The sequence below is a fragment of the Natator depressus genome, chromosome 9 (assembly GCF_965152275.1).
Source record: "Natator depressus isolate rNatDep1 chromosome 9, rNatDep2.hap1, whole genome shotgun sequence".
Classification (NCBI taxonomy): Eukaryota; Metazoa; Chordata; order Testudines; family Cheloniidae; genus Natator; species Natator depressus.
In genome coordinates this window covers 88,144,075-88,170,919 of record NC_134242.1, presented here as the reverse complement: position 1 = coordinate 88,170,919, position 26,845 = coordinate 88,144,075, and the positions used below count along the sequence as shown (strand labels likewise).

The 26,845-nt window shown below is 38.9% G+C and overlaps 1 protein-coding gene across 1 annotated transcript in view; it reads right to left on the bottom strand.

The window, feature by feature from the left end:
- The window catches only part of CUL4B (cullin 4B), a 31,641-nt gene that overhangs the window by 4,302 nt on the left and 494 nt on the right, over positions 1-26,845 (bottom strand). The window contains exons 2-20 of the mRNA XM_074962536.1: positions 25,733-26,239; positions 22,489-22,604; positions 16,965-17,068; positions 15,865-15,934; positions 15,249-15,322; positions 13,773-13,935; positions 13,578-13,667; positions 13,177-13,259; positions 11,273-11,340; positions 9,946-10,064; positions 8,050-8,242; positions 6,685-6,789; positions 6,245-6,355; positions 5,440-5,525; positions 3,407-3,514; positions 2,998-3,111; positions 2,023-2,128; positions 1,777-1,949; positions 934-1,086 (exon numbers count right to left, since the gene is read on the bottom strand). Coding sequence (XP_074818637.1) covers positions 934-1,086; positions 1,777-1,949; positions 2,023-2,128; positions 2,998-3,111; positions 3,407-3,514; positions 5,440-5,525; positions 6,245-6,355; positions 6,685-6,789; positions 8,050-8,242; positions 9,946-10,064; positions 11,273-11,340; positions 13,177-13,259; positions 13,578-13,667; positions 13,773-13,935; positions 15,249-15,322; positions 15,865-15,934; positions 16,965-17,068; positions 22,489-22,604; positions 25,733-26,239 — 2,543 coding nt within the window. The remainder of the gene's footprint in view (positions 1-933; positions 1,087-1,776; positions 1,950-2,022; positions 2,129-2,997; positions 3,112-3,406; positions 3,515-5,439; positions 5,526-6,244; positions 6,356-6,684; positions 6,790-8,049; positions 8,243-9,945; positions 10,065-11,272; positions 11,341-13,176; positions 13,260-13,577; positions 13,668-13,772; positions 13,936-15,248; positions 15,323-15,864; positions 15,935-16,964; positions 17,069-22,488; positions 22,605-25,732; positions 26,240-26,845) is intronic.

Genomic DNA, 26,845 nt, shown 5'->3' with positions numbered 1-26,845 from the left:
TTTCAAGAAAGCTACAGAAGAAAGTGGCAATACTTTCTATTTTGCATTTCTCGCACTGGAGAACACCAGAAGTTACAGCTGGCTGAAAAATGAAACAAGTGATTCACATGTTTGTTTGCAAACTAAGCTCCAAGTTCAATATGAACTTGAATGGATCTCTCCCTATAGATACTGGCATCTCATTCACTGTTTGAGACAGCCATCAGATACAAGTGTTTGTAAATCTCAGTTTACACAAAGTTTTAGCCACAACTATTTGTCTGAAAAGTTGTATTAGGTATTTGTTATTCTCTTCTTTATAAAGAAGTTTGAACTAGGCAGCTTGGAAGCAGCACCAATACTGTGCTGTAGTCACTGATATTTTTTAGTTAAAGTCACAGACAGGGCATGGGCAGTAAACAAAAATTCACGGCTGGGGGGGGGGGGGCGGTGTGTGTGTGCGGGGGCCTGAGACTGCTCCAGCAGCAGCCAGTGCACCTGGCGCAGGGGCTGCCTGAGCTGCCCCTGAACCAAGCACACCAGCTTCTGCAGAAGTCACGGAAAGTCATGGAATCCGTGACTTGCTGTGACAAACTTGCAGCCTTACTTATAAATACCTGCAAAAAAAATCAGCCTGAGAATGACTAACAAACAAAAAGGGAGCTAAGTTTTTAAATATTATTCACAACCAGTAGTTTGCCCAGCTCTAGAATAATATGCTTTATCTTTTAGCTTTACTTAAAAAAAGGTCTTACTATGTCTGTTCATTCAAGTGAACAAATGAATATAACTGGCACATCAAACAAAATTCCTAGAAGGGAATACTTTGCCTATCAAATAAAAGTGCTTTACTGACTGTATTATTTAGTTGAGTGATCTCTACAACACCGATGAGGGGAAAGTATAGCAAGGAACAAGATCTTCTCAAACAAAAAGAAAGAATCAGAACTCTACCTTTACTGGGAATTTAAGCTGGTTGTACACCTCTGACACAAGCAAATTGTGGCTCAGAGTCTTACGCATCTTCATGATTCGCACAATTGCAGCATCAATCTGGTACTGCCGGTCCTGAAATACTCTTTCTGTAGTGCTTGCCTGTTCCTCTACCTGGATGAGCAATTTAAAAAAAAAAACCCAAAAGTTAAAAAAAAAACAAAAAAACAACAACACGAAAACAGTCAAAGTGATCCTTTTCTGGTTGTCTGACCTGCAGACAGCTACACATTAATCCCAGCATTTTTGGTGTCAAATATTTGTCTCCTGATTTCCTTCCAAAGTCCTTTTTGAAAGGCTATTGTCTACAAAGAGAAACATACTCACATAGGAAATTAAAATAGTTTGTTTCAGATATCAGCAGGAACCCAATGATAAGTTAATGCCTAGCCATAATATAGAGAACAGAATGCCAATTAAGACTCTGAATTCTCTTATTCCCATGTAATCTAGCCAGATTAATCCACAGCAGTTTGCAAAGTTTTTATTTAGTAAAGCTTCAGAATACAAAGGTCAATGGCATACACAACAACAGGTACTACTTAAAATCTTTCAGATTCCTAGAAATCTGGGTAGATTATCAGATCTGATTAATAGGGAATCTGGATTAGTTTGCTAATTCAGATTTAAGACCTATGGTTCACTTGCCACACAAAGTACACCTGCATACTTCATGTAGTTGATCAAATAAACAAATTCAACATTGGACAAAAGAAAGCTTACTGTATTTTTAAGACATGCAAAAATAATGGAACTAAGAATCAGAAGAGAGGGCAGCAACTGGGAAAAAAACCCAACCCATACCGTTTCTTTCATCTGGATTTGGTTGATTTTTATCCTGAAGAGCTTGTGTCTGAAATCATCATTGCATGTAAATTTATCACCATCTTCCACATCTTTGCCTTTGGGACTTTTAGTCAGTACTCTAGCTTTGCCACAGGCTAATGACTGGAGTGTTCTCCTTAACTCTCCATCCTCTAAAGCAAAAACAAGCTGTTTAGTATTTTAGACAACAGCATTCAGACACCATCAACTGCATTTAATACTGACCTATCCCAGTAGCTTGCTTTATTTCCTCTAAACTGAACTCCTCTCCTTCATTAAACATAAGCAGCACCAGTGTCTGGAACAAAGAGACTTGAAGCTCTTTTTTGCCCTGTCAAGGATGAAGAGACCAGATGTTACTAAGTCTTCTTGGAAAGAAAGTCAAAAATCATTCATGTATTGTACATTAATTGAAATGAAAACTTGGCTTGAAGGAAAGCTATCCATTTCATTCAGCTCAGGAATCTGAACAGGCATATTACTAGCCACCATGTGGTAACTGTGAAATACAGCACCAATCTTAGACATGAGATGTTCAGTTACTATTTGCTCCCCACCATCACAAACATGGTGTGCAGTACTTTACTGTCAGACCAATAAATTAAGTAAAATTTGTGTCATTTATCTATGACACAAGACAGAATGGTACCATCCAAGACCTCCGCCTAGCAGCTGAGCGACGGGGGATGTCGCTGCAGGGAGCCCGCCTCACCCCATCCCCTGCTCCCTCCCACACCCAAATTTGTGTCATTTATCTATGACACACAACAGAATTATACTATCCAAGACCAGTTTTCAGAGTAACAGCCATGTTAGTCTGTATTTGCAAAAAGAAAAGGAGTACTTGTGGCACCTTAGAGACTAACAAATTTATTTGAGCACAAGCTTTCATGAGCTACAGCTCACTTCATGCTGTAAGATGCTACAAGTACTCCTTTTCTTTATCCAAGACCAGAGTCTCTGATGCATTAAACACAAAATACTTTGGTGCCCTTGCAGGAGCTACCCCATCTGGATGGTACCACACAGTCATTATATTAAGAGAAATTCAAGAAGGTTATTGCCAATGCTAAATATTAATCATATTGCAAGAATCTTTCCTTGAGGTATTCATGGTCATATCACAAAGTACCTCAAAACTGACAAAATCCAGACTGCAGGAATACACCAGCAGAAAATAACCCAGAGACTCATACTTGCCTCTTTAAATTCTGCTTTTAGTACACAGTGACCTAGTGTTGATTGCCACTGAAGTTTCCTACCACTGTGTTTTCCCAGGTAGAAGGTCTTGAAGATCTCCTGCAGTTTTACCATCTAGAGAACAGGAAAGAAAGAAAAACTCCACTTCACTTCCAATTGCATTTATTTAAACAAATAAATTAAATGAAAACAAAACAGTTTAAGGGAGGAAAAACAATGTTAAGGTTTTGTTTTTTAAAGAGATGTTAACCATGTATTTATGTTCTAAAAGGTTGGTCTATTTTTAAAAATGGTTATAATGCTTAACCCGTTATTCAAAAGGCAGTTAAACATTAAACATTAACTAATGGCAAGCCTAAGAAAGAAGTGTTCTACTTCTGTATGCAAAGTCCAACATAGTTATCCTTACCTCTGGTGGTAAGTGGACTTCCATAGGCACATAGGTTGGCCAATAACCCATAGTCAGGATGTTCACTGTTAGTTCAATGTTACCAGGTACATTCTGATTTTGCATATACTACAAGGAGAAACAAAAGCATATTGAAAAAGTGGTGCCGTTCCCTTATTCTTACAGGCAAGTTAAACAGGCATTATCAGTGCCATGAGTGCACAGAATGCAAGTGACCCCATGATATTCTCTGCACAGAATGCAAGTTAACTACATGAATAGTAGAATGAGTATGATAGCACCTTTCAGAGGCTCTCAAAACACTTTTTGATGTTGGTTTGTAAAGAAACCCATACACTGCCATTGTGAAGTACAAGACTATTTAAAAGACAGAGAAACTGAAGCCAAGAGGTTAAATAACTTGACCAAAGTCAACCTAAATCAGTGGCAGATCCCGGAACACAACTGAGTTGTGTTGACACCATGTGCTCTACTCTCTCCACTAGATCAGTGATCTAGTCTCATCAGCTTGTAATGCTGTTAAGCTAGACATTCAACAAGTTTGCATATTTATTTCATATATTTCCTGTTAAATCCCACTAGGTACTTGTTCTGCTGATTTTTGCTCTGTTATTAGTTAAATCAATTAGTGAACTAAGGTGGAATTTTCTCAAAAGGCACAAATAGGATTTGAGTATTCAATACCCATTGACTTTTCAGTAGGAGTTGTGCTTCTAATTGCCTTTTGTCTTTGAAAAATCATCCCCTCCCAAGGATCTTTGTACAAAAAACAAACAAGTTAAAAAAGTGCATCCTGTAAGAGCAAGTTAATCTCTGTGTCTTCTGAAGGAGAGAAAGTTACTTCAAATGATAAGGAAATATTTACAACAAACATTTTGGCCATAACACACTGTGACCCAAGAACCTCTGGCAAGGAGGTGCAGAGGGGTTACAGGAATTTCTTGGGTTTGGTATGTACATTCTAGTTCACCAGAATGTCATGAGAGATCTCAAATAAAAGCCAGTGTCATGCTGGTTATCAACATCATTGCAAAATGCATGTATGGATATTGTGTAAGAAGTTATGTATCTCTACTGAAAATTATGTTTTTGAAGGTCTGTGTCTAGGGACTGGTCACCAGCAAATGTGAACAACAGGTTTTCTGGCAAGAATGTTTATCTAGCTGGCTGTTTACATATAAATTAAATACTGTATAGTTCACATTGGATCTCCTATCACCTGTCAGAACTGAACATTAAGGAAAGATTGTGGGAACTTCAGAGACACTAACAGGAAGAGAAAAAATACCAGAATAGGGTGAGGATAGGAGAGCTGGGGAGAAACTTATATTGAGGTGCACTCTAAGGGTTTGCCCTATTGTATTTGGGGGGCAAAGACGACACCCTGACATCCTTCACTGAGGAAGTAAATGGTCTGAGCTTGCTTTATGAAAAACAGGTCTCAACCAGGCTTTGTTGAATATGCTGGAGAGAACTTTGGCTGAAATAAGATTTTTTTTTAAGACAAGGATGTAAATTGTTAGTTAAGTTTAGTCAGTAGAAAGCGTGTTTTGATTTTCTTTTATATGTAACCATTTGTTTCCAATATTCTTATTTCACTAGCACTTGAATCTCTGTTCTTTGATAACAAACTTATTGTTTTCACTATAAATCTAAGTGCTGCGGTGGTCAGTAAATTGGTGATCCTGAGTTGAATCTTACAAGGTGGTGTGTACTAATCCTCCAGGAACAGCAAGGCCTGGTAATCAAGAGCGTTCAGTGGATAAGAGGTTGGACATTGCAGGGAATGTTCTGAAGACTCCAGGATTCGTTTATTGCTACTCTACGGAGTGAGCGAGGCTGTGCTGTGCTGCCAGAGGTTGGTGTTCAGGGAGTTGATCCATAGCAGGCACAGCCAAGATTCCTTCAAGCTAAGCGGAGGTAGTAGTGAGGTGCCTCACAACCCTGAGTACCCGGGGGGGTGCATCAGACATACCCACAAGGAAAGTAATAAAATACTAAAGAACAAACTATGGTAGGCTTTACAGCTATACCTGTTTAAACTGTATCATGATATCTTTTGAAAGTTCCATGTCTTTAAACATTCCTTCAAGCTTGCTGGTGAAAGCAGCACCACATTCTAGAAGAGAGGTTTTTATAATTAAAAAAACAGTCAAAAACTAAGAAGCAACACATTTAAAATGGTTATACCATATGTCAGAGAGCCATTCAAATCTAGCACACAAATACAAATTCAGAAAATTATTCCTAATTTAAGAACTGTCCTAGGGCCAGCCCATTGACCTGCACACTGATTTAAACTTTGATCTCCTGCACGGTGATCTTTATCTCCTTGAAGTCTGGACCTGGATTAAACCTTAGAAATCCTGTCTGACCAAGCACAAGATTTTGTATTACAAAATAGTGAAGGTCCATTGGTAAGAGCTGATTGGCAGTTACACGGGGCTGTGAGTCCTTACACTGAATAAAAAACACATGACCCAAGAGGAAAAAGCACATTATCCTATCATAGCACAAGTATTTTGTGCCAGAATCCCTCAGATTTACCCCCAAAGACCAGGATGGTACAAACTAGATGGTCAGCTTGAACTTTAAATTCCTGACTTCTGCCTGGTACTAATGTATTTGCTTATATGAAATTGTTTTCTTAAAGCAGAATAACATTGTTAAAGATAAACATAACACTGTAGAAAAAGATTTACACACCCACTACATTTTCCCTTTCACTTACTTCAAAAAAGGAAGACCAAAAAAAATCTGTTATAGGGGAAAACACAGTTATTAATTTAGACTATTCTTTCTAACAGAGAAAAGCAGGAGGGAGGGCAAGATACTCACCATGTTTCAGTTTGGAAAGCATAGATTTTTCTGCATCTACTGATGCACTTTTCCCAACTAATAGCCGCTTTGCTAGATCTTTCTTATAGAAGGCCTCAAAGACATCTTTTCCTGTAATGTAAAGGACATGATTTGTTGGTGATCAGATAAAACTTGTTTGTGCAAACTGCAACATTTAAATGAAAGGTTACTCAATAGGCCCCATATAAAGTCCAAGGGAGTTTTTCAGTTAGCTCTGAATCAGGCACTACGTGAGCATTTAGGGCAGTCTCTACAGTTAAATGATTGGAAGACAAACTAAATCCACAGAGATACTGTACACTTTTTTTTGGGGGGGGGGGGGGGAGAAGGGGGGTGGGCAGATAGATTAGAATCAACTTGCAAGGAAACATTACGTTACAGATAAAACAACTGTACACAAACAAAATTGTAACCCTTACCATAAATGAACCTAAATATAATCATAATTTTATCCAGCATTTTTTCAAGTTCTTCATCAGTAGCTTCTTTGTTGCCTGCACGAAGCTTTGAATCCACATACTTAGCTAAAAAGCAAAACAAGTAAAAGGAATTGAAAACCTGACTCTGCCGAGCATCAGAATGAACCTACATTTAAATTTTGACATTTAGCTCATTCTAGAGACGTTTAAAAAAATAAACCAAAAACTATGGTCCTTTTGGAAAGCCAAAACAATTATACATTACCATGAACAAATTTAGCACTACCATTTTGATACTGCATTTTCATGTATGCCTTTAGAACATCATTAAATTGCAATAGTTCAAGGACCTCTTCTCATATGAGTGAGAGTACCAGCTTAAATAGAAGATGATGAAAAATCACACACTCATGACTGCTCCACAGGCCTGTATCTGTTACTTTAAAAGCAAGGTTTTTAAACATAATAAGCCATAATCCACATAAAGGTCCCTGACTGAAGAACCAAGCTTGATGTAGCTAAAGTAGCAGCAATAGAAGGCATTAGGTTCCAGAGTAAAATATATTGTTAAAATTGTTCTAGAAATTTAACTTGGGGAAGAAAAATTGTGCATGCTAGCCGATTTCAATAGCCAGTTTCAAATGGTGCGATAATATCTGCTAAAATTATGGAAACAGAGATCACTGAAAAATAGGGCACTCTGAAGCAAATTTCACTAAAAGGGTAGTCCCACCAGCCCAAGAATGTATACAGCCCAACAGATAGCATAACAGGTATCGTTCTACTGCACAAGAAAGTGAGAGGGTCTGTATTTCCATTGGTCCACAGGGGCTCCATTCACTGAGACGATAGAGAGATAGTGGGCAGGAAGGTCATATGGTTGGTGGATCCACTACTACATAGTTGCACTGCTGCAGACCCCTGCGTCACTCTGTGCACAAATGAGGTATCACAGAGACTGTGTAGACTCCTGAAGACTCAAACTAATTCCATTGCCAGGGAAGGTTTTGCCTAATCTCGGTTAGTGATTGAATTGGGTCCTGAAGCATTGCTGATATACCTCAGCTCCCCCGCCCCCCCAAAACAACCCAACCAACCAAACAAAAAAAAAAACAAAAACAAAAAAACAACAACAACTAGCCAGTGAAATGGTGGTCATTCACCATAACAATATCTAATGCTTCTGGACTCCTATTAAGCTATTTGCAGAAATATATACTGTTTAGTTTAGTTATGCTTTCTGTTAAGCCTCCTTTCATAAATAAAATCCCATCATTCCCCTAATCATCTGTTCAAATTGCATAATCAAAAAACCCAAAACATAAGAAACAGCTTCTATGTAGAAAGAGAGACTGAAAATGATACCTATCAGTTCAGCTGGTTTATTTGGTCTCTTGTTAATGAAGGTTTCAAATGCTTCTTTCATAGCATTGACAAATTTCTCATTCTTCAGAAAGCAGACATCAATAATATGGTCAACTTTATCCTTAAAATCTAGCAGCTCTTGGACCATAGTTTTGTCTTTTTCCGGGTTAATTACTATGGTGCTACCAAATGCCTGAAAAACAAAAATTCACCCTTCAATCAAAATTCTAAATAGCAGATCTGAATGAAATCTTCAAACCAAAAGTTGGATGATGTAAAAGTTCAGATTTTACAATGAAAAATGTTTGCTTCGCTAACACAACAATAATTAAAAGGTAGAATGTACTTGCTACACACAGATAGTATTCTATATTTTGAATCACCATACCAAGATAGACAGCAATTAAAAAAAAATCAAATTGCTGAAGTCAGTATATAGCAGAACTTGCATTTCAGAAGAGATGCAAACACAATGGTAAGCCAACTTTATGGTACAAACACTTAAAGATGATAGTCAAAACTATATACAACCAAAATATTACATGCTGCAAGGACTCATTCCTGCAGAGACTTACATGGGCAAGACTCCCAGGGAAGTCAATTTCACCACAACAGTAATACAAAGCACTCTCCTACCAAAATTAGGATGCCTATGTGACAATATTATTAAAGTTACAGAATCATCTGCCCACTGAACAGTGAAGTCAATGGGAGTTTTCCTATGAATACATGAAGGATAATAAAAGGTCTTTAGTGTTGTAATCTAGTATGTATGTCCTTTGCTTTTTAAGTAGCTTTCCCCCCGCCTAATCCGCCACTCAACGAAAGCAGAGAATTTAAATGTAGGATGGAGCAATACAGACTGTGGTGATATTCCACTCACACACTCAGGAATACAAATACTGCATGTATGAAAGTGTATTCCATTTAATAAGCAAAAACTTTACATTTGTAGCTAAAAGTTAGTGCTTTTGGATTTTTTTCAATTTGCAACACAAGGCAACAGCAAACAAAACCCCACATGTGCTGTTGGTAGCAAACTGCTCTTTCAGACAAGATCCTAGCCTGGCAATATCCATGATGCTGGTCCAGACAAAAGTAATCAAAATACAATCATGTAGTCTTCATTGTTAGAAAGAGAGAAGTGTTTTTCCTTTGGTACACATAATCTGTATGAATTTACATTTTAAATTCCAAATTTCTACGTGGACTTTTCTGAACAAATGAGTGTAAACCCAAAGGGTTAACTAGAAAAGAGATAATTAGCAGTATCACTTAAGGTGGTGGTGTAGACCAAGCCTATGCCAATATAACTATGTTGTTCAGGGGTGTGGAAAATCCACACCTGAGTGACAGTTCTACCAGCCTACCCCCCTGATGCAGACAGCACCATGTCGATGGAAGGGCTTCTCCCATTGACATAGTTATCGCTTCTTGGAGGTGGAGTACCTATGCCGACGGGAGGTCTTCCGTCAGCATAGGTAGAGTCATCACTAAGCGCTACAGCGCTGTAAGTGTAGACAAGGTAAACTTGACCTGGAAATAAGGGTATAAATTACAGCCAACGTTATCCTAAAGTGACAGGAAGATACCAGGAATGTGTCTTTCCTCAACCAACACGTTTTTCTGTATAAACCAAAAACAAAAATCCAGATTTTGGAATGATAGATACTTCAAGACAATATTCAATTATTTTAAAACAATGGCATTCCCAGTGCAATTTCACAGGTCGTTCGGTTACATGTAAGCATGCTGTTTAAAAGATTCCAAGTCATCTGTTAAAACTATGTTGCATCTTTCTAAGATGTAATACTTGTTTATGAAAAAGAAATATTTTGTGGACAATCCTCAGTGATTATAAAAGGTCAGTACAAGATCCTTGATATATATCAGTACCTTTATGTATTCAATCCAATGCTGTAAGAGAACTTGCACTCCACCTCTGACCCGACTGAACAACTGATATAGAAGAGACAAGTCTTGAATTCTGTTTTCATCAAGAAGGTGGTTTAAACCTGTGGGTTTGAAAGTTTAAACATCTAAAAAAGGTATAATCACTGGAAGTGATCCATGCATGCTACTGGAATGTAAAGAACTTCAAATCTCATGTTAACCCAGCCATTTATTATTCAATATATCCGTTTCTTCTCCAATGGTTTTGCTTGTCGATTTTTTTTTTTTTTTTTTTTGCGGTCAACTGCCATTCTGTTTTTTGTTGTCTAGCCAATCTGAATTAACCCTGTATCTGAAAGTCCTTGTATCTTGGACTATTGTACTATACATAACTGTCTCATCCATAAGCTTTGCTCACTCATACTTCATTGCTCCTTTAAATTCAGTAATAAAAAAGTTTACGCTCCATTAGCCCCTGGGAAGCTTTGCTTGGAAGCTCAGAAGTCCTATATCTCAATTTTTGCAGAAAATTAAGCTTTATAACACTATAAAAAATGCAAATCTCTACATGCAGCCAAGCAGCATCTTCATTTTTCATATTAACCTCTTGATAGCAGATGTCTGAAAAACCACAGCAGAGTCCAGGGACATCACATAAGTAAGAATACTCTCACTTCTAGTAGCTGGGAAGAGGGAACAGGTGGGTGAAGGGCTTCTTACCAGAACACCCTCCCTCACCAATACCTACACACCATTCAGCTAACAGGTGTCTAATATTTTTCCTTTGACTTGAAAATTACTAAAGCATATTAGATGAACAATTTGTGCAGGTTGCACTCATGTATCCATTATTCACCTCCCTTGGAGCACACATGGTCTCATGACCATGAGGAGAGATTATTACATGGCTAAAGCAGTGTATCTTAACTGCTTTTGCCTTCTTTAGAGTAGAGTAGCATGTTTGCTTGCTTATCCTGAATGGTCCCCCTTGCTACATCTGGCTCTAACGCAAAGGCTACCCCCCCACTCATGATCTTAAAAATGTTACTTGAATCCCCAACCCAACATCTGTATTTTAATTCTAGTTTTCCTTCTGCTCTGCAATGTATTTGAAGACACCATTGTGGCTCCTTACCTCTGAAAAGGAGAATGGGACTTGCCCTCCTGCAAAATGTTCAGTGCTATTTCATGAACTGAATAGCAAGGAGTGTTAAAGAATGATGTGGCTTGTGTCCTCCCCCAGCACCTGAATGTGTCACTTTCTTTTCAGCACAGGAATGAAAGCCCCGAAGCAGTAACTAGAAACATTTCTATAAAGAAGAAAGATTACCTTTCTGAAGAATGGCTGTTAAATGTTCACCTAGCAGTTGCTTTTCTACAGTAGCAATTAGTGGCTTCCTATAGAAGAAATGTTTAGAATTACTTTTCCTTTTTCTATCACTAACAGTTTTAAATCCCATTTGAAGAACAGACTAGCCTGACTTAAATCTACACTTGGCAGGATCCTGCCCAATAACGTGGGGCTGTGTGTTTAACAAAACAATATATAAATATATTTAACCTGTTTCCCCCAGTAGGTAACTACTTGCTGGTTGCTGACGAGGGATTTATAGTAAACTCATCACTATGGTAACTGAGTGCCTCAAGGTGATGCACAAGATGGATCTCATCAGGGCAGAAAGTTAGGGAAGCAGCTCCTCAGGGAATACGCTTCCTTCAACCTCATGCAAGAGGGCATTCAGGCCTTGCAAGAGACCATAAAGCAAGGAGACAGTGACCAGGAAGGTGCAAAGACGACAGGTATTTGAACCAATAGCTCCTAAATTAGAATGGGGACTTTGCTAATAATGGACTCAGGAAGAAGGGATCCACTGAAGGACCTAGCAGACTCTTACTTTAATGGCTGAGGGGGTGGAGAGTGAGGACAGCAGGACTGGAGAAACAGCATAACAGCAGTCCCAAATCCCCTCCCTCAGAGTTCATCTCTGGTGCTGCCTCCTCATCCACTAGAGCAGCGTTTCTCAAATGCAGCCACCAGCAGATTTTTTTGCAGCCACGACAGCCTCCAAAGCATGGGTGGAGATTCGGGGGGAAGGGGGGGGGGAGCAGAAGCCTCTCCCTGCAGCACCCAGCTGTTGCTCCTGAATCACTGTTACCAAGGGCAGCGAGAGGCGCTGCCTTGGTGTTTGTTTTGGTGCCGCCAGCAGGGATCGGCGTCCTGTACCACACGGCCTCCTCGGGGGCTCCAAGCAGCACTTCTGGAGACACGTGGGGCTGGTGTGCACAGCACTGGAGGCAGCTATTGTGTTCAGTCACTGGGACACTCCTCCGCTCCCGCCAGGCTGGGGCATGGGGAGCCTGGGACTCCACAGGTGGCCAGAGTTCCTGACACACCTTCCCAGGGGTGGGCCCCAGCTGAAGGACTATGGCGGGCAGGGACAGAGAGACTGGTTTGTCAGAGTGGCCAGCAGCAAGAGCTGGTGGCCACACACTGAGGCCACCAAAATATTTGTTGGGAGAACCCCTGCACTATAGTAAGAGGCCTCTATCATTCAGTGGCCTGCTCCCTCCCAACTCCAAGGTAAGACCTGCTGCCCATGTACTCAAAGAGGGCCATACATCCTGTTGCATGTCTCCTCTTCCTCCCAGTAACCACAGCAGTGGCCTCACAGTATGTCTCTCTAGGGGAATTCCAGCATCCCCACCAGCCACCTTCTGCACCTGAGTCCACCCCGAAAGGTAATCTTCATTTTAAGTTTCCAGGTGATGACTGTGTTATCTAAGAAACTGACATTCAAGGGGTTTTCTTCCTTGAATGGTATTTACAGCCTTAACTAGTTTAGAGTTTTCCCACTGAGAATACCCCGTAACTATTGCTGGCCTCTCTCTACTTTCGTTAAGAAGGTAACCGAGTATTTGCTCATACAGGTAGTTGCCACTGCTAGTAGGAATACAGGCTCTCTCCCCTAAAACGGCCCACAAATCAAATTAATTGCCCAAAAGTCAAATCAGCCTCTAATCTGAACCACTCCAGTTAGCTGTGCAAAATAAGACAATGACTGATTGGCTTGAAGCAGTTTTGGGCCAGAGGAGAAGCATTTGGCAACTTACATTATATCTGAATACAAATAATACGTTAGTCAATAACTGTAGTTATTTTGTGTGGCAAAAGCCTTCAACAGGATTAGAACTGAATGGCTAAAGATACCAAGCCAAGGCAGATCACACACTTACTGTGTACTCTGATCCAAGTATGTGATAATTCTGTCTGCTTCTTCTTCTAATCGCTTGTTGACATGATGAAGATACTCTGGAACCTGAAAAGATTAAAGAAAGTTATTTTACTGTTTACATAATGAAGAAATGTTGAAGAGATGCTGGGACCAAAGTCTGACAGCAACAGCTACAGACTAATTTTGGGACCAAGAACACCAGGCCCTAGAGTGATGGTGCTTGAGTACATTTGCCAGTTTTTAAAAAGGTAGACGTGTGAGTCACACTATTGCTGAGAATATTTCCTGCTACCCTATGCATGAGGAGAATGCACTAAAGGAACACATTATTCTGCTCTCTCTTAGCTAAGATGTTTCATCAGTGGCTGCAAACAAGAGGAAAAAGATTAAAACATAAAATACCTCTCGTTCTTGCATAAGTCTCTGTCCCTCTGCCGCATACAGACGATTAGTCTCTTCCAAGAATCTATGTTCAAAAGAATCTTGATAAATCTAGGGAATAAAGAAGAATAATTCAGTGTAAAGCATATAGTGTGTCCTGGAATACAAGTGTGGTACTTTTTTCAGTTTTCTGCTAACTGAAGAAAACGTACTCACCTGCAAATCAGAAAGCATACTTAGAAGGCTTCGGAGCAAACTCCTATCAATAGCCTCACCATTTCTTTCCCTCTCAATCAGGAGAAGAATGCCGTCAATGGTCTTGTTCTGAACTTTCTGATCGCTAATTATATGAGTCCTAAACAACTCTAAACCCATATCCCTAAAAAGATAAAAAAGCCTCTTAAATAATTTGAAGCAGAACCATCTCTGAATTTTTTATTTTTAACCATCACAATAAAAACAGCAGCACATGTTCTTGATTCTGATGCTCAAATATTTACTCTCTCAGAGTTTCCTAAGCCATTTCAGAGGTGTGTAAACGCACACATATACAACAATAGGCAAGTATCTAAAGTAATACTCTTGTACACATTCTCACATCTGCAGATACAAGTGAGATTTATTTTTGATAATTACTTTGTTTTAGGACGTTAACCATTCTTAGCTTGGATTAGCTGGATTTAGAAAGATTAAAAACTGATGAGGCTTAAAAGTGTTTCCTCAATTTAATAGGAAGACTAGCATATCTTCAAAGATAATTCTTTTGAGAAAACTGCTTTAAGCATGGAATGGAAGCCGGGGTTCTAATCTCAGCTCTATCACTGGTGTCCTTAGGCAAAGATTTTAAATGATGAAAGGTGATGTGGAGGCGGGATCTCAGTTTTGGGTGTCCAACCTGATGCGTTAAGTGGGTCTGATTTGAGAGTGGGTGCTCAGTACTTTCCGAAAAAGTTAGACCTTTAAGGGGTATATCAAGTTGGACACCCCAAAACTGACCGTAACCTCTCATTGATCCTGTCTTCCCTATGAGCTAGAGGTGTGATTTCCCAGCTCACACACAATTACTTGTGCTAGCTCGATGAGAGCTATTGAGACTATAAATAGCAGTGTGGCCATGGTCGCAAAGGTAGTGGCATGGCTTAGCCATATTGAATACAACCTCCCTGTAGGTATGGACTCGGCATGGGTAAGCCATGCTATTGCAGTGCATGTTTATACTTGCACTAGTTCTCACCAAACTAATGAGAGTATGTGTAGATGACCTGGGAATCACAGCCCGAGCTGGTACTGTAGACATAACCTTAGTTTACCCCTTTATAAAATTAGGAGTTGTACATATTCGTTATCCAATATATTTAAAGCATTGTATCTTTAGAATGTTATACATGTACTAAATATCCTCACTGCCTTTGATAACCAGATGTGTGGCCAATGACCCTTTGACCCTAAATCCTGGCTTTTCAATTACTGAAAAGGCTTTCTTGTATTATGCAAACTGGAGTTAGATGGTATCAGTTCAGTTAAAATTTGGTCTATTAATCACTGCAAAACACTCACATTTCATGGAAATTAAATTCAAAACATTTCTCTCTTCTAGAACGGCAAAAAAAATTGTAGCTAGCTGCAATCCCTATATTTCAAATAGTAAGAAATTTTTTTAAAAAAAATCAGTTTTATTCTTTGCATCCTTACCAAATAGATGGCAGCATTGAATTTTGAAGAACGTAAGTTCGATCCAGGAACAAAAAGATACTCCTAATCATGATCTGTTGGGGAGGAGGGGAAAAAAGTCACCAGCATTTTTATATCAGTTGAAATTGAAATGCCATATACCTGTATATGTGTATGTGCCAAAATTACCAACAATTTCTGGAGTATTCTGCATTTACTAGTATGCAGTGGGATGTTTTAAGTATGATCAACATGACATTTAGCATTTGATTTAGGGTGGGAAAGAATGCAAAATAGCATTTAGACATGAACCAAGGGTAAAATCAGAATTAGTCTCTGAGTTACAAACACGAGGGGAAGGGCTAGCATATACACACGCAACGTGTATTTCAAATGTTTATTCAGGACCAAAGCCATATGTTCAGAAGTACATCTCAGGGAAGTGCTTTCAAAGCTTCATTTCTAACAAGTTAGATGTCATTTCCTCCTATAACGGAAGCCTTTACATTAGAAATCAGATAACATTTCAGAAGCACAAAGTGTATTTGTAAAAAGATAAGAGAGAGATAAGTAAACCGTCAGGAATAGACAGGTTTGTTTTTAAAAGGAACAAAAAAAAACAAAAAAACCACCTTACCATTTGTCTGCAATGATCTTGCCAACATTTGTCTATTTTCTTTAGAAAAAGAACACTGTCCAGCGAATCCATGAAAAGGCAGTTAAGAAAATTATGACAAAAATCCCATAGTTTACATTAGCCACCTAAAAAGCTCAAGAGTACTTGTTTGCTTTTCCACAATACTTTCAGAGTGCATCACAAATTCACTAGCTACGTTTTGGAAAGGATCAGAATTTTTTTTCAGATGCTATTTTTAGTTTATATTAGTGTCATGGTTATTAACAGTAGTTCAAGACCAGGGTAAAATTATCAAAAGCACCTAAAAATCACTCAGGAGCCTAAGTCCCATTATCAAAAACAAAAACACGTTTGGACTCTGAAGCCTAATCTACGTTAACGATAATACTTTGCTAGCATATGGAAAAACTACAATTATATGTTGTTTTAGTCAGACACAATGATTGACTGAAGTGTAAACATACAGAATGTTTCAGGCCACATTTTCAGAGGGACTCAAACGTACAAAGTTTGCACAGGAGATCATTTCCAAGCACAAATGCCAGAATTAAGGTGTCTAATACCAGACATGTGACCCCAAATCTTATAGATACGTCTAAACGTAACATTTGCATCCACATTTTACTGTGGGCACAAAATATGCAGGTGTAAAATCATTGGGTTATTGAAAGTCTGCCTCTTAGTAAAGTACTAGCAATAATCCATTTTCCATTTCAGCAAGAAAGCTTTAAAGATTCCAAACCAGTAACGGAGTACTTGATATTTCTAGACTCTTAATACAATTCAAAACTAAAGTTGTTGAAATTAATTCTCTTTACCTGCACATAAAGCAGTTTCAGGTATCTTCCTGTGTTTTACAACAGTTGATGCCATTGCTAATACTTACAAGATGTTATAACTAAAACAGTTCAGGGACTGCATTCATTTTGCTCTGTGAAGATCTTAAATGGCTTTACATTTATACTTATACTTTGTTCTTTCTATTTCTGCCACAATGCCAAACTATAAGATAATGCTACCTCCCCAAAGCCATCAACTGATGCACAAGAAACCATGACTCCTGAGATTGGCAGGTGAAAAGACTTTCAGTTAAAGGATATTCTCTGAATTGGTGAATTTGTGCTTTGATGTGGTCTTCACAAATCTGTCTCAATTGTTTATACAAGTTTGCAGAAATCTTGTAGGAGCAGAGATTTTCAACAGCCTAAAGTAAATAATGACACAGATATAGCAAGATAAAAATGAATTTCTCCATGTGGCTTCCATTTAAAGAAAACACAAACAAAAACAAAAAAAAACATGACATGTTTGTTTTTGATCCTTGAGCAGATCTACCCGCTCTGGAACTTTACATTACATACTGCTGCTTTCACAGCACAGTAGATGTACAAAGCACTTTACAGCAGTAAAATGACACTACGAGGGCCCGCCCTTAAACAGTTCACAACCCACGGGTTTACAGACTTCAGTGGGAGTCTTAGCATATGTCTACACAGGCATAAAAGACCTGTAGTAGCACAGCTACAGCTGGTCTGAGTCAGCTGACTCAGGCTCACCAGGCTTGGGCTGCCGGGCTAAAAACAGCTGTGTAGATGTTCAGGCTCATGCTAGAGCCTGGGAACCTCCCCACTTGAGAGGCCCTGTGGTTTGGGCTCCAGCCTGAACGTCTGCACAGCAATTTTACAGCCCTGCAGCTGGAGCCTGCAAGTCAGCTGACCAACACCGGCTGCAGGTGCTTACTTGCTGTGTAGACATACATTAAGTGCCCAAGTGAGAAATGCAGGAACAGAGGTAGTTCAATTTTCCAGCAATTTATGGGTTTTATTACTCTGAAACACAGACACTTAAGGTTTTATTTTATGAGCTACTAAACTTACCAAGCCATTTGCAGTTCCACTGGAAGAGACAGGGAAGCCTTAGTGCAAGAGAGCATGATTTCCAGTGTCGCCCTTTCACACTCCCCACCTCAAGTTCCCTCTAAATCCTGCAACATCTCTCCAGGTCACACAAGCCTAATTATGACCTCAGATTTTTTTGGTAGTGCTCTGTATTCCATACTTTCTCAATAAAATATCTTAAACTACCTGAGGGCATAGTAAACTAAGAGCATTGTGGTTGTGGTTTAGAAAAAATGGATGCATACATCATGGATGTTTGGGGCGGGGGGGAGTAAAAGGCTGTGAAGATAAAGTCTGTAGGCATAATGGCAATGTGAAGTCACATTGCTTTTTATGTGGATGGACCCTTACCTGGTGTTTTCCTAATTTGTATTGATTGTGTTTACATGGAATGCACATGAACAGCTTTACAGGTTAGGTTAACTAAGGTGTTTGTGTAAGAATATGTGGGTATCTGTAGAAGAACCAGTCTTTAGTTCCAGATGTAATGTCTCCATGATTTTCAGACTGTATTTGCTCAGTTCACAAGTAAAAATGCTTTCCAACAGCTAACTCAGCATGGGATCTGACAGTTAAGTTGGGTTCTTTCTAGCTTCTGCAACAAACACCAGCAGTAAAGACTCTACAGTCCGAAGTTAGCAATTCTGTGAAATAAATGCTGCTCACTCACCCATAATTATATTAGCTCCAAAAGGATGAACAGGTAGTAAAGGTTAGTACAAACTTCTTTTGTCAAAAACAAGCAGTTAACTCTGAATATATATGGGACGCAAATTCACCGAGTTAGAATTCATCATTTTTTCAAGGTAGTTTTAGTCATGAAAGCAAGATGTATAAACACCACATATAATACAAAATGCTACATAAGCACAAGATGGTTGAGTTCCGGCTGCCGGGAAAGCCAGAACTGAATTTCCTGGTATTTGAGCGTTTAAATTCTCAGTCTTGAGTTTGGTTTTTTTTAAAAAAATGGTATTAATCTAACACAATGGTTTTCAACCATTTTTTATTTGCTGACCCCTAAAAATTTTTGAATGGAGGTGCGGACCCCTTTGGAAATCTTAGGCATAGACTGTGGACCCCCAGGGTTCCATGGACCACAAGTCGAAAACCACTGATCTAACAGAAAAACTACTACTTTGAAGTAGTGGCAAGGTTTTCAGTATGACTTTGTAGATAAAGGCCATCTCTACTAGTTAACTGATTTGTTTGTCCTTTGAGTGGTAGATAAGCCCATGATTCACTATATTTTTTAAAAACACATTTATTTGCAGTTCTGCATTATTAAAAACAGTACAGTTCTTTGTTCAGTTTGATGGCATATGGGTTGGAGTTTTCTCCCTTTCTCTCATGCTCTATAGCCTATGTGGTTAGCTTCTAACTTACATACCATTAAAATGTGAGAAGTCATATCAAACTTTCAAGTAAACACAGGACACAAAATGTAACCCCTCTTCCACCCAAATGGGCTTTGGGGTGGGGGGAAGATGACTACTGGGGGCTGAAAAGATGGAATGTCACCTTTGAGCCAGATGCACAACCCCTCTGCGGCTGCTCTTCTAGTTAATAAGCAGGGTTAACAATGGCTGGCTCTCCCTACGCAATCATTTCTGGCCAATCATCTGCTCCTGATCTGCACCCCTCTTTGCCAGTCTATTCTGAGGTGTTACAGAGTTCCCCCCCCCCAACCTTAGAAAACAGGGGTTGCATAAGTACCCACTCCATTTCCAACTCTTCGCATGGTTGCAAGGACTTATGCACTTTGGAGGACCTTCTATAGGCCCATTATGAATGGATGGATTTCATCCCATGTGCATTTATTTCAATGTGTAATAAGTTAAATAAAACTCAGATGAATTTATTTTAATGTATGAAACTTCACACATATACATGCATGAGCACATGATATCTGGAGTTCTACACAGTAATAAGTAGTGGAAAATTCACAACACGCTTGTGTCAAATAGGATTTTCAAACCTTTTGTTGACACAAGAAATCAAATACAAAATACATGTATTTTAATGGAGAAAAAATTCCACACCAACTACGAAATTTCAGAAAAAAAACAGACAAGTTGTTTTTCTTTGTTTTTTTAAAAAAACAGGCAGATAGTGGGAATTTCTGCTGAAAACACTGTCCTTTTAAATGGAAGTATCTCCACTGATACTGTACAATTGCTACTGCAACATTGTTGTACTAGATCAATATTTAAAATGATACTGTACAAGACGTTTTGCTGTTGCTAACACTGCAAATAATCACACTACCTACTTGCGGTTCACAGAAGTGGGTTGTTCAGAATAAGATGCCCTGCCTTGGGATTCTGCACTCTCAGATGTATCAGATGTACTCAGGACATGGGACCAAGGCTCCCCAGAGCCATCTGGGTATTGTGAAATTTACATTTGTTTTGGGGGAGGATAAGGAAGAAGAGAAGGCACGGGTTGCGGTGGAATCACACATGAAAACACCACTGCATTGGTTCAGATTGGAAGATTTTCTGAGGCCATAGCAACAGGTACTTTGAGAAATATTTAAAAAACTGACCTTTCTTATTTATAATCATCCATTTAAACAGGGAAGTCTAGGCCTCTACTTTTTAGTGTTGATGTACTGAAGAAAATTATTCTGGCAAATAAACCATTTGTATAAAGCTTTCAGTTCTCCATGATTATTTAGCTGCTTATCTATGTGCACTCTTCCCCAACCTCAACCTGAGAAGTAGAAGTAGTAACACAGCGAATTAAAGGCTCAAAAAAAAAAAAAAAGTTCACTCAGTGGGATTTTACTGGCACACACATGTGTCAAACTAAAACCAAGAAGCTTAACTCTGTTCAAACACAAAATATGAATAAATCCTTTTGAAGAGTGTGGGAAGGAACTTCAATAGGCTTTTTTTGGGCCATTCCTCTCTCTGCTTAGATAATAATGTCTGCCAAAGCATATTTGGAATCAGATCCATTTACCAAGCAGCTGTTCACAAGCAGCACTGGTTTATTTAGCATTTAAAATACTAGCAATTGCTATTACTATTTTTAAATTAAGACATTTATTTTTAGATTCAACTTAGAGGGCAGTCAAGTATGAAATGTTCCTATTCACTTAAATATATTTAAATAATTGTAACGTTATGGTTGAAATTTTCAACACATATGTCAGGATATTCTAAGTCATGATTCTCAAAGTAGTTGTAACTCACTCTCCTTAAGCATAAGTAGCACAGTGAAACCTGGTTTGATATCAACCTCTAAGAGGGCAAATTCATTTTAAACTACTATTTTGAAGTAGCGGCAAGGTTTTCAGTATGACTTTGTAGATAAAGGCCATCTCTACTAGTTAACTGATTTGTTTGTCCTTTGAGTGGTAGATAAGCCCATGATTCACTATATTTTTTAAAAACACATTTATTTGCAGTTCTGCATTATTCAATACAGTATAAGCCTATTTGTCCGGAGCTTAAATACACATGCAGTTGTTGATTTCAGGGTATCTAATTTGCCATCAATTCCTCCAAATGGTGCAAAGAAGGTGCTCTTTATTGTGGAACCATGCACATGCCAAACATGAAGTTTCTCAACCTTGCTGGTTTTGATTTAAAAGTTCAAAACAAGAATCTAAAGCGCATGTAACATGCGCTGAGTGGGGGGACATGAGGACTACAAAAAAGAAAAAAAAATATTCAGCCCATATTCAGGCAATTCAACCCATCCCAAACTTCAATAAGACCTAAAAATAGAATGTCATCGTATATTTGCTGGAGCCAAAACCACATTCAAAATTCACCTTTTTGAGAAAAAAAAACCATGAAAACCTATCAAACGATAAAAGCTTAAAAATAGAACAAAATAGAAGTACTTCTTTATAACTGCGTGCAGCACTAAGTGGTACAAAACGCCCCCTAACTTTAGGAAGTCCCAGTTATTTTGACTAAACAAATTTAGTTAAGTAACTGTACATAAAGAATGCAGAAACAGAAATGTAATTATATAAAGACTGAAGAGCTTATAAAAAAGGTCTAATACTCAATTTAGACCCGACAGCATTCTTTAAAAATAATAATCAGGGCAAAATAATCATTACTAATGATGGGGGGGGGGGGGGGGAAGGAGTTTAAATGTTTTCACTGTCAAATATACATAATTTGAATGGCAAGCAATGACAACTAAACGAATATGATTTTCATGAGGAAATATGGTGACACATTTTACACCTACTTTAGAAGTTAATGATTTTTTTTAAAAAATGGTTGTTTATGATCCCAAATTATGAACAGAGATTGTGTTTAGACAGACACAAATAGATTACATTTTAATCCAAGTTGTCCTTTTCTTACCTAAACACCAAACGTTTTAGGATTTCATGTTTCTCCTTGAGCAGCTACACAGCACAAACTCAAAAGCAGTAGTAAAGGGAATACAGCTCCTTGCCTTATTTAATTCGTGTCAACTGTTGCAAGGGAAACCACACCTTAGATTATGCTCTTGGCAGGTAAAAAAGTTCTCAGTTCAACTTTAGCTCTTGCAAATCCTTTATTCTGGATTTTTAAAGTCACTTTGAGAAACTGTTCTAAGTAAATAGTTTGTTCAGTAGGAAAGTAACTACAAAGTGTCATATTTCATTTTTTTTTAAAATCACAAAAATAATTCTGAGAAATGAAAAATGAACAGAGCATATCCAGATTTTATTTAGACTGAATGGCTTTAAATATAGATCGGGACCACTTACCTGATAGAGCTCTTCTAAATTGTACTTAATTGAAGTACTGTTTTGGATAGCTTCCACAGCTTCTTTCAATTTTTGCCAAGTTTCATCCGTGTAGTTTTCAGGCAATTTAGGTTTATCTAGGATATAAATAAAGGTTGAGATCCTGTTTAAGGACAGCAGAAAATTCTAGTTGTTTTATAAATGTGAAGATGACAAATTTGCAAAAACACTCTAGTTTCCACTAAAACATAAAGAAAGTCTCTTTAGGCATACATTAGATTCTGCTTTCACTGTTAGGTAGCAATGAAATTCTAAGTTTCAACTTGACTCTCAGTGTTCAAGTCACCCTGTTGTGCCTGCACATCACAGCACTTGTAGCAGATACCATAAAACGGTCTATAAACTCTGCAATACCTAATGACTTAACAGTTCAAGTGAAAAAATATCGTCAGTCTATACTTTCATTAATACTGATTTTTTATTAAGCTAGCAGCACAGGACAAAATAATTAGAAAGTGACATACAGATTGATCATCATGTGTTGGTAAAATGAAGCCAGCCCTTTTTAGAGATGTGTGACATGTTCCAAGACAGATAACTGTACCAAGTGGAAAACTGGTGAAGGAGACCCATCCCATCAATTTATGCAGGTTTTAAGCTATATTTACACAGGAAACATTACAGACATTATAGATTATAGACCTTTGTTTGCAAAGAAAATCTTCCAATCTGAACCAATGCAGTGGTGTTTTCTTAGGTCTGCAGGTTCTGGGCAGTAGGTGTTTGTTATGTTTTTCAAGCCCTGTTCTTTATGTTCAAGTATGTCAGGCTTGGAAAGATTCAACTCCACTATCATTTAGTACAGCCTTCTTTCCATAGCTCCTCCCCACTGTACATTACCTTCAATAAAAAATGTATGTAAAAGAGGTTAACAAAAATTTCCTAAGTCAAATCCTCAGTGCTGTGGTGAGTTTAATTTTTAGATCATAAATCTAACCACAAAATGATTGCCTAAAGCAAGTTTATGGAAATATTTGGGGATTTTTTCAATGACTTTTTTTTTTTTTTTAATATTAATTAGCTCAGTAACAGGATCCTGTGAGTAACACTAGCTTCTGGCAAGGGCTGGAAGTGCAGCAGAAGTAGAGACCTTAACACCTATGAGATGGAGAGTCTCTTACAGTGTTCAACAGGAACCCTTCTGAACAATTAACAAAAATGGATGAGATGCCTAAATGATTGGTTCTCACTCTCTTTTAGCCAGGATCATAGCCACATCTCAAGGCATCAGAAAGTATAAGGGGTTTCAGGACAGAGCAAACTTAGAATTCTAAAAACAAAACACTTAAGTCAAGTGATCATTGTTCCAGGAGGAATATTGGGATATGGCGAAGGGAGGGTAGGGAGTTTAAGGAGAAAGACATGTACGCTTTCAGGTCAAGTTTGGCCCACAGTTTAAGTTTTGCAAACCCAGTTTTTAAACAAAATTAAGACAGAAATTTGTGATTTTTTTTGGGGGGGGGGGGGAAGAGGAAGTCATAATAGAGACGTATATTTAAAACAAAATACCTATTTCCACACAGTGTTGGCAATATTCCAGCATTATGTTAGTTTCCCATTCAGGTTCTTATGCACTAAGTAGAAATGCGATTAGCCCATTTTCACTGTCAAAGCTGAGTGAATTTATACATAAATAAAACAGTGAAAAATTACTGTTTTAAAAACGTATTCTAATTTTAATAAGGTGTTCTTAACAACACAGATAAGGGCAGAATTAAACAATATTTTCAATCTGTCATTTAATACTGACTCAATAAATAGTCACAGAGCTGGTACATTTTTGAAGTGTCAGACAAAACAACAATTTATAATATGCAACAAGTGCTCACAAGAATGTGTAAGCTACAACATTAAACAAACAATAAAAAAGTTGTGAAAAGCTACTGCCCATATTCCGTTCACCTATAACTTGTAAGAGAAGCCATAAACGAAGACTAGACTTCAGTTCTCACTATCATGCATCACCATTCTAAAATTCCAGAACCGAGTCAAACTAAATGAGGTTAGTGCATTCTGCAGTAGGATGGAAGAACTTTTCATAAATGCTATCATGAATACCACAGAGCAAAGTTATAATCTAATTTGAGCACCATAAATTAGCACTAGATATAGATTCACTAAAAACTTACTGTCCTGAATAAGATAAAAAGCCCTTCTCCTCTTGTATATCTTTAAAGCATATGAAGCACCTTAGTATCTTTTGGGATGCAAATGTTGTATAAACCACCGTTTGTTCAATGTGAGGGAGGAGAACAGGAGTAGGGAAATACGTTGTCAGACTAACATGAGGTGGTGTAGAGGAAAGAAACAAGGAAAGCTGTATGAAGCTTGGATTTTGCCCATGGTTTTCAGGTAAAGTGACAAGCAGCTCCTTGAAAGCTATGCACATTCCCTGCCTGCTCCTATAGTGGCCCATAATACAGCTGAAATAGCTCTCAGGCAGCATCACATCAGCCCAAGCTTTGCTTCTCTGCTTCTGCAGCACTCAGCTCTGCCACAACGCTGCCTGGCCTCACATGGCACTCCAAAACTCAAGCAACAAGAGCAGCACACATCCTTCTGGTGAGAGGGTGGATAGAGAAGTGGGGCAACAAGGAGAGGAAAAGGCCAAAAAAAAAAACAACAAAAAAAAAGTATGCCAATGCATTAAGAGACCTGGAGAAGGGAAGAGCATCTCAATCATAAAAGCTTAGTAATCACCTACAAATGTAAGTTATTTAAAAATGAAATAAAATAGGCAGAGACCATACTGCGATGGACAAAATTAGATGGACAATTAGCCATTTTTAAGAAGATATCTTCTGCAGAGACCTGTCAAACACACTGGACTAAACTATTTGTTGTTTCTGGAGTTGGAATTACTACATTAGGGATATCAAATGGTATCATTCTGAATAAGGGTGATTTAAAAGCAAAAATCAGGAGTATGAGGTCTCAAATCCTTCCTCTCAAAAGAGGCAATGAAAAGTGCCTTAGAAGTAATCCCAAATGATGGAGTTTGCCTCCAAGTGCGTATTAGATTTGGCAAGTCTAAACCATAAGATATTATGTTTCCCTTTTACATACAGATTCAGGCGTTCATCACAGAAGAGTATTTCCAATAAAACCTATTTATAAGCTAACTGGATAGCTTGTCATGCTGAAATAGCACATGAGTTGAGTGTCAACTCATCAAAGGTGAGGACAAATTATGGCTTGTTATTACCTTTAAAGTTCTTGATCACTAACTTCTTGGCAGAGCCAGGTTTACTGTTGGCGAAACTGGAGACCGTGGAGGAGGCAGCTTTGGTCAAGCCATTTGCATGGTGCCCCACAGCCACTGAAGAAATTAAAAGGCTTTTATTTTTGAGCTGTTGCTGGTGCTGCTGCTGAAAAGAGGCAGCAGGAGAAGAGGATGAGGAAGACTCTTCAGCCATCTTCACATCGAGTCCAATAAAATCCAAGGAGTCCTCAAAGCGCAGCTTCTTCTGCAGATGATGGTTGGATGAGGGGCCCCCTGAGGAGGTGGTGATGATGGAGGAAGATGATGATGAGTTGTTTTTGGAAGGAGAAGAGGAGCAGGAGGAAATGGAATCAAACTCTTCTCTTTCAGAGTTGTTGCTGCTGTTGTTTAACTTTCTCTTCTTGCAGGAGGAGGAGCTGCTGCTGCTATTACCATCAGTGGCAGGTCTGACCTCCTGAGCTGCTGCTGGGGGGTTGGGGGAAGAGAAACCTGTGGGAAACATGAACACACAGAGGTGAACAGACTGAGGGGCATCAAATTCTTTTGGTGTGACAGACAAAGAGAGAGTTAGAGTCAGTCTCTGGTTTGTCTTCTCTCAGAGGAGTCTGTCAACTCCTCCTTTTTGCCAGCAGACTCGTTCAGTCCCCCCCCCCCTTCACTTTCTTCTCTCGGTAGAATCACTTATTTCGTCTTTTCACTGCCCCTTTGTTTCTTCTCAGTGGTTTCTCATGCCTCTCTTGCTTCTACGCCTCTCAGCAGCGTCTCTCTTCCTTCTTCTCTCCACCCACTGGCCTCTCCCAGTTCTCCTCGCTACACCTGTATTCTACCTTTTCTGCTCCCACTGGGGTCTCTCTCCTTCTTTTGCTCCTACCCGCTTCCTTCCAGAGGAAATAAATGGGTGGGTGGGTGAGTCTCTCTCGCTCCCTCTTGTCTATAGACCCCTTTCTCCACCTCCTCCCTTCCCCGTTTCCTTCCTTCCTCTTCTTCTCCTCAGCCTTCGCCCCTCTGTCCTTTTCCTCTCCTCTCGCTTTAGCTCCCCCCGCTCTCCCTCCTCCCCCCTCTCTGCCTCCTTCTCTCTCTCCCGGGAGGGGGGGA